The 19997-nt window shown below is 45.2% G+C and overlaps 1 protein-coding gene across 1 annotated transcript; it reads left to right on the top strand.

Moving 5' to 3' along the window:
* The first annotated feature begins 5810 nt into the window (after window positions 1–5810).
* On the top strand, window positions 5811–13389 carry ZP4 (zona pellucida glycoprotein 4). The gene is made up of 12 exons (XM_086681297.1): window positions 5811–5982; window positions 6247–6368; window positions 6435–6534; window positions 7755–7904; window positions 8601–8788; window positions 9327–9424; window positions 10293–10423; window positions 10828–11017; window positions 11094–11241; window positions 11571–11649; window positions 12952–13068; window positions 13286–13389. Exons 1-12 carry the CDS (start codon window positions 5811–5813, stop codon window positions 13387–13389), a joined length of 1599 nt encoding a protein of 532 aa, XP_086537423.1.
* The last annotated feature ends 6608 nt before the right edge of the window (window positions 13390–19997 follow it).

Genomic DNA, 19997 nt, shown 5'->3' on the forward strand with positions numbered 1-19997 from the left:
TCTTCAAAGATATACTAGCAATCCGATTCCAATAACACATTAAGGAAATCACTCACCATGATCAGATGGGATTTATTCCTGGGATGCAAGGGTGGTTCAGTATTCACAAATCAATGTGATACATCAAGTCAATAAGAAAAAGGAGAGGATCCGTATGACCATTTCAATAGACTCAGAAAGGGCATTTGATAAAGTACAATAACTATTCATGATAAAAACCCTCAACAAAGTAGGTTTAGAGGGAATATATCTCAACATATTAAAGGCCATCTATGAAAAACCCACAGCTAACATCATCCTTAATGGGGGAAACCTGAGAGCGTTTCCCCTAAGGGCAGAAATAAGACAAGGATGTCCACTCTCACCACTGTTATTCAACACGGTACTGGAAGTCCTGGCCACAGCAGACAGACAACAAAAAGAAATAAGATGCACCCAAATTGATAAGGAAGAAGTCAAACCTTCATTATTTGCAGATCACATTTGCCATTTGCAATGACGTGGATGGACCTCGAAAGTATCGTGCTAAGTGAAACCAGCTGGCCAGAGAAAGACAAATAACTTATGACTTCATTCATATGTGGAAGAAACAAAGGAGCAAAGGAGAAAAAGAGAGAGAGAGAGACAAATGAAGAAACAATTCTTAATTATATAGAATAAACTGATGATTACCAGAGGGGAGGTGGGTGGGGGGTAAAGTAGGTGATGGGGATTAAGGAGGGCACTTGTGATGAGTCCCTGATGATGTATGGAAGTGCTGAATCACTGTATTGTACACCTGCTACAAATATTACACTGGATGTTAAACTAACTGGAAATAAAATTTAAAACTTAAAAAATAGACAGATAAAACAATAAATAAAAATCCCTTTAGTTTTGCCAAAGCACGTTTGGGAAATTTTTAAAAAGAATTTTAACAAGTAAATGAAAATTATAAAAGTCAAGAAACAGAGGCACCTGGGTGGCTTAGTCAGTTAAGCATCCAACTCTTGATTGTGGCTCAGGTCTTGATCTCACAGTTCATGAGTTGGAGTTCTGCACCGGGCTCAGTGCTGACGGCGTGGAGCCTGCTTGGGATTTTCTCTCTCTCTCTCTCTCTCTCTCTCTCTCAAAATAAATAAACTTAAAAAGTAAAGAAATAGAGGCATCCACATGCACACAGTTCTCATGTCAACCAAAAAAAAAAAAAAAAAAAAAGCCCAAACAAAGATCGGTTTGGCTGATGCAGCTTGACAATGGCTTGCAAGGTGTTTGAGCTGAATTATGCCTAACAAAGATGTGTTGAAGATAGGGTCTTTACGGAGGTAATGAAGTTAAAATGAGGTCATCAGTGTGGGCTTTAATCCAGTACGTCTGGTGCCCTGCTCTTAAGGAAGTGAGCATAATGGAGGAGGAGAGGCAACATTTTAATAGACATCCCGTGTGGACCAGAAACAGCAACTTTTTCTGTGAATCCCCACCCCAAAGTCCTTAGTTTTAGCTCTTTTTCTCTCTTTAGCAACTTACTCTCCTACCTTCCTTAAACTCCCCTTCCACTTCAAGAGGGAGGAGCCACCAATGTATTGACGTTCCTCTCAAAGTCCAAAAAGCTATTCAGTTGGGTCTTCCTGCCTGTGACAGGAGAAGGATCATCCTCCCCACTGGTGGCCATCAGTTCTGGTGGCAAAGGAAATGGTGGAGCAGGAGAGGCAAGACCACCTCAGAGCAGGGTGGGTACGGGGGAGGTGGGCTGCGTGGCCCAGGATGGAGACAGGAAGTTGAAAGGGGAGACCCAGCAACGGGACCCATCACCTCACGACTGACTCAGGCTTACATCTCATTCTTGCTTGTTGAAAAGACAAACCATGTAAGTACTTACAGTAAATTCAGTTTGCCATCTTCCTTCAGAAGAGAAGTGTCCTAATTTCCACCACATGCCGAGAACAGCTGGGTGCTCCCTCACTGCTCCCTAATTACTGATTAGCACACACAATGGCCTAATCGCTCCTCCATATTTGGGGGTAATTTTGATTACTGCCTTATCAGACTCGGAGAGGGTTTCCTGGGGCTTTGTTTACCCAATATACCTCACCCTCCAGTCAGGAGGACACACTCTAGTCACAGCAAGAGAACCACGGTAAATGTCTGTCCCAAGGGACGGCCATAAGCTTTATAACAATCCTGGTGCTATCAGAATGCAACCGCTCTCTGGAGAAATCGCTGTGTGTGCCCGTATTCCAATAAAGGGAACATTAGTAAACGGCATAGATGTACCCTTGTTCTCTAGTTTAAACACTTTTTTTAAATGTTTATTTATTTTTGAGAGAGACAGAGACAAAGTGAGCAGGGGAGGGGCAGAGAGAGAGGGAGACACAGAATCCAAAGCAGGCTGCAGGCCCCAGGCTCTGAGCTGTCAGCATAGAGCCCGATGCGGGGCTTGAACTCACAAACTATGAGATCATGACCTAAGCCAAAGTCAGATGCTCAACCAACTGAGCCACCCAGGTGCTCCCTTTGTTCTCTGGTTTAAACGGAAACATGCAAAGGTGGTTCAGGAAAAAATATGCCCCGACTGAACAAGGTCTTTGGAAAGTACAGTGTGCCTTGCCCCATTGTCAGAAACTACTCTGTCCTCCCCCCTTACAGAGACCCCTCCATGGCCAGACAATGAATGAGGAATGGGCAGCGTCTTTGTCAAGGTTCTCCAGAGAAACAGAAAGAGTAATAAATAGATATTTGCATGCATGTTTACATCTCTCTATATAGAGATTTACCATGAGGAATTGGCTCATGTGTTTATGAAGGCTGAGAAGTCCCATGAGTTGCTGTCTGTAAGCTGGACCCTTTGGAAAGCCAGTGGCATAACTCCAGCCCGAGTCCGAAGTCCTGAGAAGCCAGGGAGTCCGTAGTGTAAACTCTAGTGTAAGAGCAGTACCCCAGCTGAAGCATGCAGGCAGGAATTGGACAGGAGAGGATTCCTCCTTCCTCATCTGTCATTCTTTTTGGAACAACAGATGTGCCAACCCATCCCCGGGAGAGCCATCTTGAGTCCACGGATTCAACTGCTAATGCCATCCAGAAACACCCTCATGGACACACCCAGAAATAATGTCTAATGTGGGCTCCACATCACGATCAAGTTGACACATGAAATTAACCATTACAAGCAACATAGCCTCCCATGTGGGACTCCCCAGTACCCTGGTAGGTGTCCCAAGAGGGATCCTTCAATCTGTGTATAAAATAGGAATCAAACAAATGGTACAATGATTACAGGGCTTTCGGTAAGTCTCTACAGGTTATAGTGATTTGTAATCTGTATGTAAATCCACTAAAATTATTTTTAAGTGATCAAGTGATTCTGACCTAAAACAGCACTTTCCCTCCCAAACTCAAAGAGCAGAGCATTACTTTCGAGAGAATAGGGGGAGAGGATATTTTACAAGTTAAATGTGGGGCTCCTCGAGGTGGATCACACACTATCAGTGCATTTTCTCTCCTGAAACTGAGCGGTGTAGCCGAATGAACACGTCCTCAGGGGATTTAGCATGGCAGCAAGCATGAAATCACCTAATCCCAGCCCTGCTGGCATATTCTCCTAGGATGCGTCCTTGATCCTGTGGCATCAGAGTGACTGGTATGAGCCTGGGTGGACTTTCAGATGTCTTCCCCGGTTTCAGATTTATATGTTCATGTGTTAACTGTGTAAACACAGAGCCTGACTAGAGGTCTCCCCAGGATAAGCTGTTCCTCAGACCCCCCCGCCCCCAGTCCAAGGAGGCCACTGCATGGCACCTGCTGTCTCAGTGCCTCCCATCTCACCTGTGTCTCCCAAGCACTGCGCTGGTCTTGGTGACACTCCTGACACTGACAATTATGCAGCAAGTTTCGTCGGAAGCACTGTACACGCGTTCTCTTGCTTCATGAAACGATACCTGTCAGTCGTACTAATAGCTCCCACGTGAGGGAGGTATCCTCACTTCCCAGATGCAAAAGTTGCAACTCGCTGACAGAGGTCACAGAGCCAGGAAGTAATGATGTAGCATTTGTTCCCAGGTTCGTTCACGGCCAAAATCCAAATAACCACTACGCTATACTGCCTCCCAAGCATTAGCAAAACGAGCAACCCTCCTCAATCCTTCACTGCTTTACAGAACAGCCTTCGTAAGTCTAGCGGGGAGACTGGCCTTTAAGCCCAAGACATAACACACGTCGCCTTCTTTCTTGTACTTGCAATCACGTGTATAGTTACTCAAAGGAAAAATACCTAAAGATTATGAGTTTGAGCCACATTTTCAATGGGGTTCAGCCTCAGGACATGGCCACTACTGAAAGCACATTCGTTGATTCATTCTTTACTCAGTCAACACTGAGTACACACTATCTGAGGCATTCAGGACACAATAAAAAATAAGAGGCCACTGGAATCCAACGAGGTAAGTCCTGTGGGTAAGGAAATGGGATGTGTCAGGCCAGTGGCCAAACCCAGTGCAGAGGAGGTGAGGAAGCCACATCCCACCCAGGAGGGCAGAGTTCTGCATTCCCTCAGTGTTGGCTGTTACCACATGGTTACATGAGTTATCCAATTTCCCCAGGAAGATATGTTTGTTCTTCTCCATTAGTTGACGAGAAGTAAAGATACCTGTTATGCATTCTCAGTGCTTTGGCTGAGACTTTTTGTTGACCTGGGAAAAGTTTCCATATGATAAATATTGGGCTAAACAGAATCAGAAGACCATTTGGGGGAAATTGGTAGAAGGTCAGAAGCCAGTTTTCAAGTTCTTGCCTCAGCAGTGAGGAGTATATCCATCCATTCCTCAAGCTCTCAGAATGCCTCTATAACCTGGTCTGGTGCTAGGGCCTAAACGGTGCCCAGATCATGCAAACCACAGCTCATAAGGATGAGAACACCAACATGGAAAGCATGCAAATAGCAAACTCCCACGTATTTATGAAAATATGGCTAAAACCTAGGCGAATGGTAAGAGATTTAAAAATATCCATGTAAGAGGCAGAATTTGTTTGGGAAATTTATGTCACGACCCACATTTTCACCTAGGTCTTATTAGGGAGCCCAATAGGACACTATGGCAAACACAGTTTTTGGAATTTGTCAAGAAAAGACTCCAGTGGTGGAATTCTCTCTTAGAGCCAGGGAAGGGTTTTAAGTCAGCTTTTTTTTTTTTTTTTTTTGAATCAAGGTTACATTTTTCTGAGATTTAAGCCAGGTTCCAATTGTGCAGTAACTTCTTGTGAGAGCCTAGAACCATGAAGGTGATGGGGGTCCTTCAAGGCCCCAACAGTGTTGGCTGAGCACCGTGCCAGACACGTGACGTAGAATAGCTCACGTAACCCTCAAGCATACTCCTACCAGGAGATATTATTCCCATTTTACAGAAGAGAAAACTTGAGATTCCAAAAAGTTGTAACTTACCCAGATCACATAGCTCATAAGCAGCGGGGCTCGATTCGTACCCAAATACGCGAAATTCTAGAAGATGGTCTCCTGAAGTCAGTAAGCTGCTAGAATAAAGTGCTACACGGGAGCCATCTTGGAGAAGCCTCTTTGAGCTATAAGGTACCACATTTTTCCTGAGCTCAGAATTGCCTGGATTGCAGTGTTTAACACGATGCAGCTGCAGACCTTGGCCTAAAGTGAATGAGGCTGAAGAGCCACCCTTTCCAAAGGAGCTTCACCTGCATGTCACCCAGGTGTGCACCTGACAGCGGTTTCCTTCTGTATTTAAAGCCACCTCACGGGGCAAAGGGAGCTCTGGTTCATGGGAAACTAAGTACAGGTCTCACAGCCAGTGGGGGCTCCTGATGGCATCATGTGGCTGCTGCAGCCCCTCTTGCTCTGTGTTCCCTTGTCTCTCGCTGTGCGTGGCCAGCAGAAGCCCCAGGTACCAGATTATCCCGGTGAACTCCATTGTGGGCTCCAGAGCCTTCAGTTTGCCATAAACCCGAGCCCCGGGAAAGCGACTCCTGCACTCATAGCCTGGGGTAAGTTGGACAACTCCCCCGGCTTAGGGGCTTAACGCTCTCACCCTCCTAACACTTTCCCCCTTTGGTGACCTCTGCAGGTACTCCTACAGATCAAACCCTCTAAAATGTAACTTCTCTTCTGAATCTGAGCCCCCTCTTGTCCCTCTCTCTCTCTTCGCTGCTGCCCCTCAGGGTCCAGTGGGCAAAGTTGGCGGTCCTTTCCCCGCCCTGGTGAGTGTGGAGACTGACCACCTGTGCTTTTTGCTCCCCTTCACCCCCTAGACCATCGCGGGCTGCCACACAGGCTGCAGAACAACTCCGGCTGCGGTACTTGGGTAAGGGAGAGCCCAGGGGGCTCCGTGCTGTTAGAAGCGTCTTACAGCAGCTGCTATGTCACCGAGTGGGTGAGCACAACCCAATCCCCAGGAACGTCGAGGCCCCCCACCCCAGCATCCAGGGTGACTCCCCAGGACCCCCACTACGTCATGATAGTCGGAGTTGAAGGCACAGATGCGGCTGGGCGCAGGGTTACCAACACCAAGGTGCTCAGGTGTCCTAGGAATCCCCCAGGTAAGGACTGGAAACTCTCGGGTTCTCGGTGGTGCTGAGCTGCCTGGAATGTGTTCTTGGGCCTCTTCTACCCGCTCTGTGCAGCGATAGTGACCCCTGCCACTCCTGAAGGACTCCCCTCCAGCTGCCCTGCGCACGCAGCCCTTAGGATAACCGCCACTAGAGCAACTATTCAGCACGAGGCACTGTGGAGAGTGCTTCGCTGTCCCCTCCCTTGTCCTAACCGGTGCCTTACACGCTATCTATCGCTGCCCCCAGCAGCAAGCTTGGCCAAGGGCCCCTCCCAGTGGGTGCCGGGGCTGGGATTCAAACCAGAATTAGCCCAGAACCTGGAGCTCCTCAACGTTGAGCCGCTTCAGGAGAAAACTGAAGCTACCCAGGACACCTGGCAGATGCCTTCCAGGAGCAACTGTGCCCTGAAAATAGAACTCCACCATTTCAGCTGGAGGCAACTGGATCATTCAGCTGGGGAATTAGCAGGAAACGTGACTCGTACTCGGCTTCGGTGACTCTTGCCTTGTCCTCTGCGAGCCCTCCCTCAAAGTCCTAGTGGATTCCAACCTGTAGTCCCCTCTTCTACCCCACCTTGTACCCAAAATGTAATCCAGAGGGATAGCACTGATGAAAACGCAGGATCCCGGTCCCTGTACCAGCCCTACGGTGCCAGAACCCGCGTTTCAGAACAATCCCCTGGTAATTCCTAGCTCTCAAAGATGGAGTAGCATCTCAGCAGAACGGAAGGAAGGCTATCTTGCGTGAAGCAAAGCATAAAGGGCCCCACTGCACCTACAGCTCTTGCTGGGACTCTCTTCTTTCAAAATGTACTAGTTTCAGGGGACTCTTCCCAGGGGACTTAATATTGACTTAACTTCCTGAAATGTAATTGCTAGTATGTAATATGGATCCACCCTGATCATCGGGCATCTGTGGGAATTTTGATACTTAGTTGTTTTTAAGTTTGCATATTATTGATTTAGAGACAGCATAAATGGGGTAGGGGCAGAGAGGGGGGAGAGAATTCCAAGCAGGTGCCATGCTAGCACAGCTCCGAGCCTGATGTGAGATTCGAACTTTCAAACCAGGAGATCATGAACTGAGCTGAAATAAAGTGTCATCCAGGTGCCCCAAGTTTTGATACTTTGTAATTATCTTTTTTTTTTTTTTCTTGAAAGACCAAGCTTTGGTATCGAGCTTAAGTCCCTCTCCTCTTCAAAACGTAGCACTAGAAGCTCCAAACGCTGACTTGTGTGACTCTGTCCCAATGTGGGACAGGCTACCATGTGCTTCTTCACCCATCACTCAGGGAGACTGCAATAAGCTTGGTTGCTGCTACAAATCAGAGGCAAATTCCTGTTACTATGGAAACACAGGTGAGTTCGTGCATCTCTGAAACCGGTTAAAATCTGGATTACTCGCAACTAAACCCAGAGAAGGGTGATCTTCCCTCCCCCTTACCCCCACCAGAAAACCAATGTTTAAAGATGACCAGAAGTTGAATGTATAAGCTATGAACGCATCCTAGAATACTTGACCCTATGTGCTCACTTTCTACAGCCTTCCCTTGCCAATTCTCCTAGAAACCAAAATATTCAATGAGCTCCAGAAGCAAAAAAGCCAGTTGACAGAAATTGAAGATTATGAGCCACCTTGGGAATAAATAGGTTAAGTGTCCACAGAGCCTCCTCTCAAGACTCCCTGTGTGTCCCAAATCCTACTCTAAGGTTTTCTAATGCAAAACACGTACAGGCAGCCCTCTACTCTAAGCTCTGAATACTGACTGATAGGTATAATAGTACTTTGTCTTCTTGTACGGAGGAAGCTAGAGTTAGGAGGTTATGTGCTTTGCCTCGAGTTGCTCAAGTAGTGGAGGCAACATTCAAACCCAGGGGCTCCTGAGGATACTCATTCAGTGCTTTAATTAGGCTCAGCCAGCTGAACATGCAGCAAGGTCGCTAGCTGGGACTGGCAGCTTCCCGGGGAGGAGGGATCAAAAGTAGCTAAATGTCTAGCTGGCTCAATACCGGGAGGGAGGACCTGCTTTCAGCACAGCAACTCTGATTTCTCAGTGACCTCACGCTGTACCCAAGACGGCCACTTCTCCATCGCCGTGTCTCGGAACGTGACCTCCCCCCCGCTGCTCTTAAATTCTCTGCGCTTGGCCTTCGGGAAGGACCACGAATGTAACCCTGTGAAAGCAACACGTGCCTTTGCCCTGTTCTTTTTTCCATTTAATTCCTGTGGCACCACGAGATGGGTAAGAACAGCTGAGTTTTGGCCCTGTTCCTAACTCGAAGTCAGAAAGAAACGTCCTAGTGACAGGGCAGGAGTGGTGGAGTCTCTTAGCCAGGAAGGATACAGCTGACCACCTCTTGGTCCGGAGGATGGTCTCTAGGACAGAAGAATACTTCATGCTGAGAAAGCAGAAAACTTCCCTGGGTGTTCAGCTAAGATCCTAATTGTGCCAGAGCACTTCTACCGAGCCACACACGAGGACAAGTAATAGGTTCTTCTTGCCACACTGCCCTGGGAAGCAAGCAGGGAAATTGGCTGGCCTTGGTGGTCATGTTCCTGGCTACCTCATCGGAGTGCTCAAAGCCCTATTCTCTTATCCTGAGATAAGTGAGGTGAGAAGGTCCCAGGTCAGTTAATCCACCTGCTGTTGCCTCTGCTCAAGGGGAAGAAAATGCAGCCTATGATGGGGTAGCCTTGCTGACTGCTAGATCAGAGCAAATTCTGAGTGAAAGGGCACCTGGCTAGCAGGAATGGCCACACTTCTTTGCCCATACTTCTAGGTCACTGGAGACCAGGCAGTATATGAAAATGAGCTGGTGGCAGCTAGAGATGTGAGAACTTGGAGCCATGGTTCTATTACCCGTGACAGTATCTTCAGGTAAAGGTCTGAGTTAACCTCACCCTGCTGGACCAGAATGACTTCTCTTCCATAAAACAGGATTCTAGGGTAAAGCCCTGAATCCACAGAACCTCTGGTCATGACCAGAGACCCATCTACTGCCTTGGCTGTCTGATCTTACTGACCATATCGGATCAGATCTCCCTGCATCGCTGCCACTGACTTCATTTAAGCCTCAAACTCCCCCGGACTCCTATTTCACTGACCGGGATTTCCTGGTGTTCATTTTGGCCTTCTCCCTTCTGCCTGCACAGTCCACCCTGTTGCAAAAAGAATCCCTTAACACCTTAGATAAGATTTTACACTCAAAGCTTCCTCCTTGTCCTGACATAGCTTAAACTTGATATGAAGGTAATTTGTAGGACCTTGCATGAAACACTGCCTACTTCCCAGTCTTAACCCATCTTCTGTGAAATGCCATCTCTCTCTCCCTATTTCCAACCCTGGACTGTGGTCTCAGGAGACTATATAGAAGGACCAACTCTGGCCTCTGTTCTCTGCTGTTTCTCTCCCTCCTCTTACCTCTGTTACTACTTCTCTTCCTTCATAGCCACTCCCTGCAGGATCTTCCCTGACTACCTTCTCTACAAAAGGCTCATGTTTCTCACAGTATCACGTCTAGGTCTTGCCTGGTTCTTAGATCTCCAACGCTCAAACACTGATCCTGTCTAGGTCTTAGTCTCCCCAGCTAAGATCTAGTTCCCACAAGCTCCGAAACCATACCCATCCTGTTGACAAACTTGTCCCATGCCTAGCGTAGAATGGTTCCTAAAAACCTTTAAAACCTGAAAGGTGGGGGCCCAGGCTACCACCCACGAGAGCTAACAAAGGTCATGTTTTTCCATAGGCTTCGAGTTAGCTGCAGCTACTCTGTAAGGAGCAATGCCTTCCCGCTTAGCGTTCAGGTGTTTACCATCCCACCACCCCATCTGAAAACCCAGCATGGACCCCTCAGTCTGGAACTCAAGATTGCCAAAGGTGAGACCCTCCTGGCTAGCCTACAGTCTTAAAGCCTTATTACTTCTCTTGGCATTAGGAGACCAACTTGGTTGGGGCATCTGGGTGGTTCAGTTGGTTAAGCGTCCAACTCTTGGTTTTGACTCAGGTCATGATCTCCTGGTTTGCAGCCCCCTGCATCAGGCTCCGGGCTGATGGCCCCAACCATGCTTGGGATTCTCTCTTCCCTTTCTGCCCCACCTCCCACTTGTGTACTTGCTCTAACGCTCTCTCTCTCTCAAAATAAATACTAAAAATATTTAAATAGACCAAATTGGTAATAAGATACTTGCTAGAGGTGCTCCTATGGGCGATGGTCTGTCTCAGGCCATCTAGAGAGTTCTAGCTCTGTCCTTAGTGCTCCAACCCACTTTGGCCTCTTGCAGATAAGCACTATGGCTCCTACTACACTATTGGTGACTACCCAGTGGTAAAGTTGCTTCGGGATCCCATTTATGTGGAGGTCTCTATCCGCCACAGAACAGACCCCTCCCTGGGGCTGCTCCTCCATAACTGTTGGGCCACACCCAGCAAGAACTCCCAGAGTCCGTCCCAGTGGCCCATTCTGGTGAAAGGGTAAGTGGCTTCTCCATGTACCTGTGCTGGGGTCCCCCATGGAAGCCCATCCTGACTGCTGGATATCTTTGCTTAGATGCCCCTACGTTGGAGACAACTATCAAACCCAGCTGATCCCTGTCCAGAAGGCCCTGGATACACCATTTCCATCTTACTACAAGCGCTTCAGTATTTTCACCTTCAGCTTTGTGGACACCATGGCAAAGTGGGCACTCCGGGGACCGGTATGATGTGTATTCTGCCCTGTGTGTTCCTCAGCAGGGCTCCAAATGCCCCCTCCCCAACCGCCAACTTGGAATCCTTTCCACATCCCACCAGTCCTTGGCCAAGGCTGCCCTTTGATTTTGGCTTGTTGGTACTTCCTCAGTGATCACTGATCCCAATGACACAAGTGTCCTCTGCCCTCTAGACTCTAGTTCTTCAGTGCTATTGCGATATTGGCTTGGGGTGTCCAGATTTGCTGTTAAGTTTCTTTCAACCTCTTCCCGGGGAGGTAAGTTTTAAGACTTCTGATGTGGTTCTCCTCCATGATCTCCATTCTGTTGGCTCCCAGGTGTATCTGCACTGTAATGTATCCATCTGCCAGCCTGCTGGGACCTCCTCCTGTAGGATAACCTGTCCTGTTGCCAGGCGTGAGTATCCACACTGTCTACACTGGAGGACAAACTTGAAATAATCTGGAGTCCCACGGCTAACCTCTTTTGCCCTGTGGGCAAACGATTCCAAGTGAAGATTGATTTTTCTTAATGAGGCTGCTTCAAGTATTTTGAGGCAATAGAACAGACAAGCAGCTTCCTAGAATTCCAAGCCTTTTAAATAGGAGCTATCAATCCTCCAGTAACTCTCAGTCTTTGCTTTTTCCATATACATTATGATTAAGCCAGGAATCAAACTGGCTCATGACCTACATATGGCTCAGTCTAACAAAACCCTTGTTATCCGGCTAGTTCACAAATCTAGATATTTACCCCTGCTCGAAGGCAGGTCTGGCAACATGACCTGAAGATTTATAGGTGGCATATGATTGCCGACAGAGTATCTACTTGAGTTGATCAGAGCCAATACTCTTGTTACATGTCTGTATTCCTACCTGGTCCACTAACTTTTACCTGTCTAGCCCCTGAATTACTTGGGATTCGTGAGCCCCTTCTGGCAAAAATATATTCCAGAATATATTGTATATAATGGTAATATATATTATATATATAATATATTCCAGAATATATTGTATATAATGGTAATATACATTACCATTACATTGGTAATGTAATGAGAGTCATGAAATACTGCATTAAATACTTAGGATCTAACTCCAAAAATATTCTGTATACTCCTAAAGAAACTAAAACTTAGATGGACTTTTCCAAAGTCCTATAACTGGTAATAGAAATGGGATTCATAAGCTACCAGTTACCTTTGTAGCTTAGGAAAGGGTGTTGGTATTAACAGGTTACTGTCCAAATGACTCTTCTAGAGGAGGATGGCAGTTTGGGGAAAGGCTAATATCCTAATCTCTATTACCAAATTCTGGCGAAACTGAGGTAGCAGTGTTAATATAAACTCAGACAAGACTTTATATCTAACACCTTAAGGAGGTTCTGTGTTTTCCTTACTGTTTTAAGTTAATTTACTTTGAGCGAGTGCGAGCAGGGGGCAGAGAAAGGACAAGCAAGATCCCAAGCAGGCTCTGCACTGTCAGGGCTGAGCCTGATGTGGGGCTCGAACTTCGTGAGATCATGATCTGAGCCGAAATCAAGAGTCAGACGCCTAACCAACTGAGCCACGTAGGCACCCCAATGTTTTTTTTGTTTTTAACGAGGTTTTCTGAAGGCATGGAATGGAGCTGTACATATTGAGGGACTTAACTCTCCAACTCCCACCCCCTCCGTGTGCAAAAGAGTCTGACTAATCCCTAGCTGTCTTCTCTCCAACAGGAAGACGACGCTCTGACCTCCATCTTCACAGCAGTACTGCGAGCATCTCTAGCAAGGGCCCCATGATTCTACTCCAAGCCACTATGGACTCTGCAGAGAAGCTCCACAAAAACTCAAGTGAGTGAGAAGAGACTTAACTAGCTATTTGAAGCCTCATACCTGAACCACTAGTCAAACCAAAGCTACTTCCTCATCCCCACTTCTTATCCCGTGCTAATACGACCAGTGTGAATCTCCAGTTGACCAGCTTGGTTTTGCTAAAGAGCATGCGTATTTTTCAGGCTATGGTATCACTTGGTTTTGGCATCTGCTAACCTCCTGGTCCATCCTACAGGTTCTCCTATAGACTCCCAAGCTCTGTGGATGGCAGGCCTTTCTGGGACCCTAATCTTTGGATTCTTGTTAGTGTCCTACTTGGCTATCAGGAAACGGAGGTGAATTATTCCAGTTGTGTTAATAAAACCAGATTGCATTACCAGCCTGTGCCCAGCCTCTCATTCGAAAGGTAAACCACTATTGTAAATAAAGTCCTCTATCTGCTCTGGGCATCTCCTCTCTCCAGCCTGGGGCATTATTTTGCATGACGGTAGAAGAAAAACCATGATACCCTAGGTTTTGACTCCAGCCAGCTTTTCCAGCTTCCAAATAGAATAACGTTGCAGTAGACTCATAGTTGGATGACCACCTAAGCAGTGGATACAAGAACTAAACACATCAGATTTAGCAGAGATGGTTTCAAGCTCAAGAGGGTGTGTAGAAAAAAACTCTTCCAAAAGACCAAACTAAGGCAGAATTAATCTAGACCTAGTGTGAAATCTTCTAGACCACAAGTTCTCTGAAAGAAGGCTGCTAAAAAAACCATAATAGGCCCTACCCCCAGAGTTTAAGTAGGTCTGGGCTGATGCTTAAGAATTTACACTTCTAACCACTTCTCAAGTGACCCTGATATTATTCTAATCACCCCACACTGAAATCCAGTGTCTATTAACAGTGACTAAAAGGAAGCATCTGATCATGGATTTGTCAACCACAAGTAGTCTGATCAGAAGAAGCTTAGTTTTGAGCCCGAAACAGTCTTAAGACTAACAGAAAAGCATGGTGACTTCTCCAGGGAAATAAACAGCCTGCTCCAAGGACTCCCTAGGACTGTTGGCCATAATCTGGCAGTCTCTAATCTCTCCAGGGGGGATTTCTGAAATTAATCCTGGTTAAACAAAGTTTCCCCGTTTGTCTTCAGGGAGTAACTTCTAGATTGCTTTATATTTCGGCAAAGTAAAAGGCATTAAACTTGGTACTGAAATACCTGCTTTGTAGACAAGTCAACCTCACTTCAAACTGCTAAGCAGGGACTGTGAATTTCCTTATTCAACCAACAGGGACACTACATGCTTATGTGACAGGAACTATCCTAGATGCCTGATAACACACTTGAGCCTCACGAAAACATGAGGTAGCATGCACCCACCGTGCTTTGTAAACTCCTACTCCAAATGAGGACCAAGGCAACACAACTTGAACTGGGAGGGCAGAAACATGAATTTGGAATTAGGGATGCCTGTTTTAGTCTGAGATCTAGTGTCATTTCACATATTCTGCTTTTAACTCCATCTCCTACTGAAAACCCTCTGCTCCTCCATAGGACTAATTTCCAGTGGCACATAGATTCAGCTTGACAAGGTTTTCTAAAGCTTGCCTGTTGGCCTGATGCTTGCTTAGGGGATGTGGCTTAAATAGATGCCTAGAGAAAAGGGCTGGGAGTACTAACTACCTTCTGTGCTAAAGGGGAAGGGCAATGGTCTTGGATTGCAGTGGAGATAGCAGTTAACTTGTTCACTAAGTAGAACTGTAGTTGACCTGGGAAACCATGAATAGATGTAATTTAGTTTAACCATGAATAGATGTAATGCATCCAAATCCTATCACTTCTGTAAAACCAAATTTAAGCTCTAGTTTTACATCCATGTATATTTATAGTACACCTTAATTTGCAGGTTAAACATTAGCCAGAAGTACCATTATTTAGGTCTTAGAATGTTTACATACCCAAATAGGTATGTAAATAGGCTCACATACCCAAATTGTTCCAAACATTAAGTTTCCGAGTATCGAAATACACTAGCGGTTTCTAAATTTCATTAAATTTCTTAGCCCTACTTTGTGGGTCTATAGCCACATTTGGCTAGGAGCTGCTCAAGCTAGGAGCTACAGCATGACTAGAGTCCACTAAATTCAAACACGTATTGGAGATCCACGATGTGACAGGCATTCTACAACAACCAGGAAACCAAGCAACAACCACCAGGAAAGATGCCCCATCAACAAGGACGGACAAATGTTGGGTGGTAAGTGAGGGGAAAAGTCAAGAAAAGACAGGCAGGGAGAACGGGATTCCAAAGTCCCATCCTGCTCTCTCCGTGATAAAACCAAGGGGATATGAGTTCCAGGCTTATCCCACTAAAACAAAGCAGGTATGTGGGGTTCTGTAAATGAAACTAATTTGCTTATTTCAAGTATTCGGATTTACGAGAGGAGAGTCTTCTAGTAGAGCACCTGGAATGTAGGTTATCTACTCAGTATTGATGTTATTACCCTCCCTCAAAAAAAAAAAAAAAAAAAAAAAGCATCTATGCTAATTCTAGATCCAACCAAAGAGAAAATCCTGGTGCTTAAGCCTTGACCTAGAACCTACCAGATTCTCTCTAGCAGGGCTTCTCAGACTGATTGTCCTTAGCCTCCAAAGGAAGCTAAACACGATTTCCCAAATAGAGTTGGCCATGGAAACTCTTCAGAGAATCTTCCAGGAGTAGTGATCTACACTACTGTAAATCTAGGGTGTTTCTGCTTTCCTAACCATGGAATCCTTATTGGAACTTGGCCTGCTCAAAAGGGAGAAGGAATATTGCAGGGAGAAATTACAACGTGCCTCTGAAGTGAAAAGCCCCTGGCCAAAACTACCTAGCTTAAAGTTAAATCACTGCTCTGAAGTGAAATATCACCCGGGAACTTTAACTGGAATAGCTTATTAATACATAGTCTCTTCACTAAATTAGAAACTCCATTATCCACAGTGGAATCATTATTTTTTTAATGTTTTATTTATTTTTGAGAATGAGAGAGAGAGCATGAGCAGGGGAGGGGTAGAGAGAGAGGGAGGGAGACACAGAATCCGAAGCAGGCTCCAGGCTCTGAGCTGTCAGCACAGAGCCCAATGCGGGGCTCAAACTCACGAACCATGAGATCATGACCTGAGCCGAAGTCGGACGCTTAACCGACTGAGCCACCCAGGCACCCCCACAGTGGGATCATTATTAAACATTCTTAAACTTCTACTACTTTGGTATTTGTCTCATTCTAAGTAGGCTTTTTCTGGTAACTTCTTATGAACTTAGATTGCCACCCAAGCCTCTTCCCTACCTTCACCATAGCTTCCAAATTTAATGACACTGATTTCTAGGTAACAACTTTTACCCATGGATTAAAGGATTGTTCAAATCTAGTCAGAATAATGTAATTTGCCCTTATATACTTTAGGGTTTTCCTGGATAAAATCAGTGCTGATTGTTAATTCCTCTGTGTGGCTATCATTAACTTATCTTGCAGGGTAGTCACGTAATAACATAGCCCTTTTAGGGGCTCGCCGAGGCCTGCTGCATGGCTGCCAGCTTAAGATTTCCCTGTGATGTCTTCCCTTTCTCAGGGGATAACTCCTAGGTCATATTTGAGTTTGTTACCTAGCGCGGGCAGCATATTGAGAAAGAATGATGTATAAGACAAACTCTAAGAACTTAGATGCCTGACACTATCTTTCTCCCTGCCCATCCCCAAACTGGCTCTTGACCATTTAGCTAGGTACCAAAGTATAGATGTGCAGTGGCCTATACTCTACTTTGAAGGTATCACTCTACTGGCTTCTATGTTTGTGTTGTAGCCTGTTATTCTGACTTCTGATCTTTTGCAAAGTGTCCTACCTTGGGCTATTCCATATGCTTTAGAACTTACAATATTCTCTGGGGCGCCTGGGTGGCGCAGTCGGTTAAGCGTCCGACTTCAGCCAGGTCACGATCTCGCGGTCCGTGAGTTTGAGCCCCGGGTCAGGCTCTGGGCTGATGGCTCAGAGCCTGGAGCCTGTTTCCGATTCTGTGTCTCCCTCTCTCTCTGCCCCTCCCCCGTTCATGCTCTGTCTCTCTCTGTCCCAAAAAAAATAAATAAACGTTGAAAAAAAAATTAAAAAAAAAAAAAGAACTTACAATATTCTCTATCACCATTCTAAGTCTTCTCTGGTCTTCTGTGATTAGTTGATGGAAATTTTTAATCGATAGAGTACACAGCTTTTAAGTCAAGGAAAAATTCTCATTTCTGATTTATTCCCTTCCATCTTGTCTCCATCCCCTCGCTTCATTTCCAGATGAAATGTTCTGAAATTGCCTCTCCATTTCCTTGATTTGTCTTGAGTTTTGGCACATGATTTGAGCCTTACAGAGATCTCGTATATCCTGACTTTCAAATACAAATTTGTTTATCCTGCATGGTCTGCTGAGATCTTTTTTCTTGATAGTATGTTTTCAAATATGAATCCTGTCTACTCACATGGTACAAAAGCCAACCGGAGGCTCTGCGTGACTGAAGATGATTAAGTTCAAACACTGGACCAAAAATTACTAGTGTTCAGGTTTCTTTTCCATTTATATGTGTCTATTGTTCAAAGTAATATTGAAAGAGTTTAAAACACCAGATTCTGCTTTCCAGGGTGTCTAACATCCCTAAATTCCAAGAATCCCAGGTCAATCTGCTCACTGTCAGGATGGGAAAAAGCAGATCTCCTAGTCCTATCACAAAGAGATAAGATTTTTTAACAACTCCTATTTCTTTTTCTTTTTTTAACTTACTGAGTCCCAACACATACAACAAAGCATATAAGGTGTACCAATGTTGTAGAAAGTTTGCTGAATATTTCTATCTAACTACCACCTTGGTAAAAGATTAAAAAAAAAAAAAAAAGCATCCTTAGAAAGTTCCTTCATTTTTATTCCCAGTCAACACTTCTTCAGGTGATAACTATTCTAGCACCAGAGATTAGTTTTACTTGTTCTTGAACTTCATATGAACGGAATCCTATACAGTCTTCGGTGTTTAGACTCTTTGATCTAGTGTCTGAGACCTATACTGCAAGTTGGGATAGTTTTTATATACTACATTACATAAAAGTATCAGCTTGGGGCACCTGGGTGGCTCAGAGGGTTAAGCGTCCGACTCTTGGTTTCAAGCTCAGGTCACGATCTCATGGTTTGGTGAGTTCAAGCCCCTCATCAGGCTCTACAGGGCAGCGCCTACTTGGGGATTCTCCATCTCACTCTCTCTGGCCCTCCCCCTCATGCACTGTCTCTTTCAAAATAAATAAACTTCAAAAAATACATCGGTTTATTCTTTCTCTTACTGGTGGGCATTTGAGTTGTTTCCAGTTTGGGGTTACTAGTAACAAACTTTCAGTAAACACTGGTACCCTAGGAAGGAGGCTGGTTGCAACAGTGTTAGGCAATCTCCTCCTACCTGAACCAAACTGGTCCTATGACGACCAGAACACAGTAAAAGTGACAGTGTGACTGAGCATAGGTTACAAAAGACAGTGCAGCTTCTGCCTGGTCTCTGGAGAAGCCAGCTGTCATGCCACACAGTAAGGGAGCGGCAGTGGCCCTCCCAGCCAACAGCCCTGGGAGTGCCTCCTTGGAAGTGAGTCCTCCAGCCCCGTCCACATCTGCTTGCAACCTTCTAAAAGCCCATGCCCTAGCCCCACCACCTGAGCCGATTCTGAATACCTGCTCTACCACAACCATGAGAAATGAAGGATTATTGCTCTTAAAAGGCACTACGTTTTGGGGTGACATCTTAAGGCACAACAAGTAACTAATAAATACTTAAGGGTTTTTTTTGTTTGTGTGGAGATGTCTCCTCTTGAATGAGAAAGAATTGCTCAGTGTATACTTCATCAGCAACCGTCAAACTGTTTTCCAAAGTATTTCTATTTTTATACTCACATAGCTATTAGCTGTGTAAAAGAGTTCCAATTAATCTAAATCCCTTAAGTATAGAAACCTATCTTCAGAGGGAAGATCTGCTTTGATCCAGGGTCAGCCTCTCCTCCTTAGAGTATACCTAGAGGTATACTACAGGGGCCCACAGAGGACATAGACCGCTAGATCCCCAGTGTTAACAAGCTGGGGGATTCTTGCTGCCTGTCTAATCAGCCCACAAGCAAGGGAGCTTTCAAATAAGCCAACGAAATATCTAAAGATTCATAAAACCCATAAAATTGAAAGACAAAAATTAACATTTTCACAGTCAGCAAGGATTGAGATCTGTTTGTCATCAACCACTTAGGGATCTATGAAGTGGTAAGATTCCTTCATTCTGTCACTTTCCAGGGAAATAGAATTTCACTTTAGGACAAATCTAAGAAAAACCCAAAGTAGTTGGCAGATGACTGGAAATGGCATCTTGACTTGAGCCCTATGTCTTGAAATTACTGGTTTGGATCTTCATGTTCAACTAAATAAACTCCCTTTTGTATTAGGAATTGAAATTAGAGCAATCTATTTCAACAACCAACAGAGAACTTACACGGTCTGAGAACGGGAGAAAAGGTAGAAAACCAGAAGTTGAACCGGATATCACAGTGGACATTCTGGAGGAAACCTATTCTTTTTAATAGAAATTGTTGGTTCCTGCCACCCTCACCTTCACCCAAAATATTCACACCAGGATACTAGCTACATGACTGTTTGTAAAACATTTAACCTTGTCAATCTCCACTTTCTCACATCTGAAATAAGGACTAAATTATTTCTATCTTTCTGACTTTAAATCCTTGGCTCTTGGAATATCCTGAATCTCCTTTAGTCATTTTCATTGGTTTTGATTCCCGGCTATCGCTTGGAAATTCTACTTCCTTAATTCCTGGCTCAGGATTTTCATGCTGTGAGCTGGCAATGTGCTTTTGTCCTACGCCATCGCACATTTCTGCCTTCTGAGAGCTAAAGCCTTGCTGTTTT

This window comes from Puma concolor, chromosome D2, assembly GCF_028749965.1.
Source record: "Puma concolor isolate L17-30 chromosome D2, mPumCon1.1.hap2, whole genome shotgun sequence".
Lineage (NCBI taxonomy): Eukaryota > Metazoa > Chordata > Mammalia > Carnivora > Felidae > Puma > Puma concolor.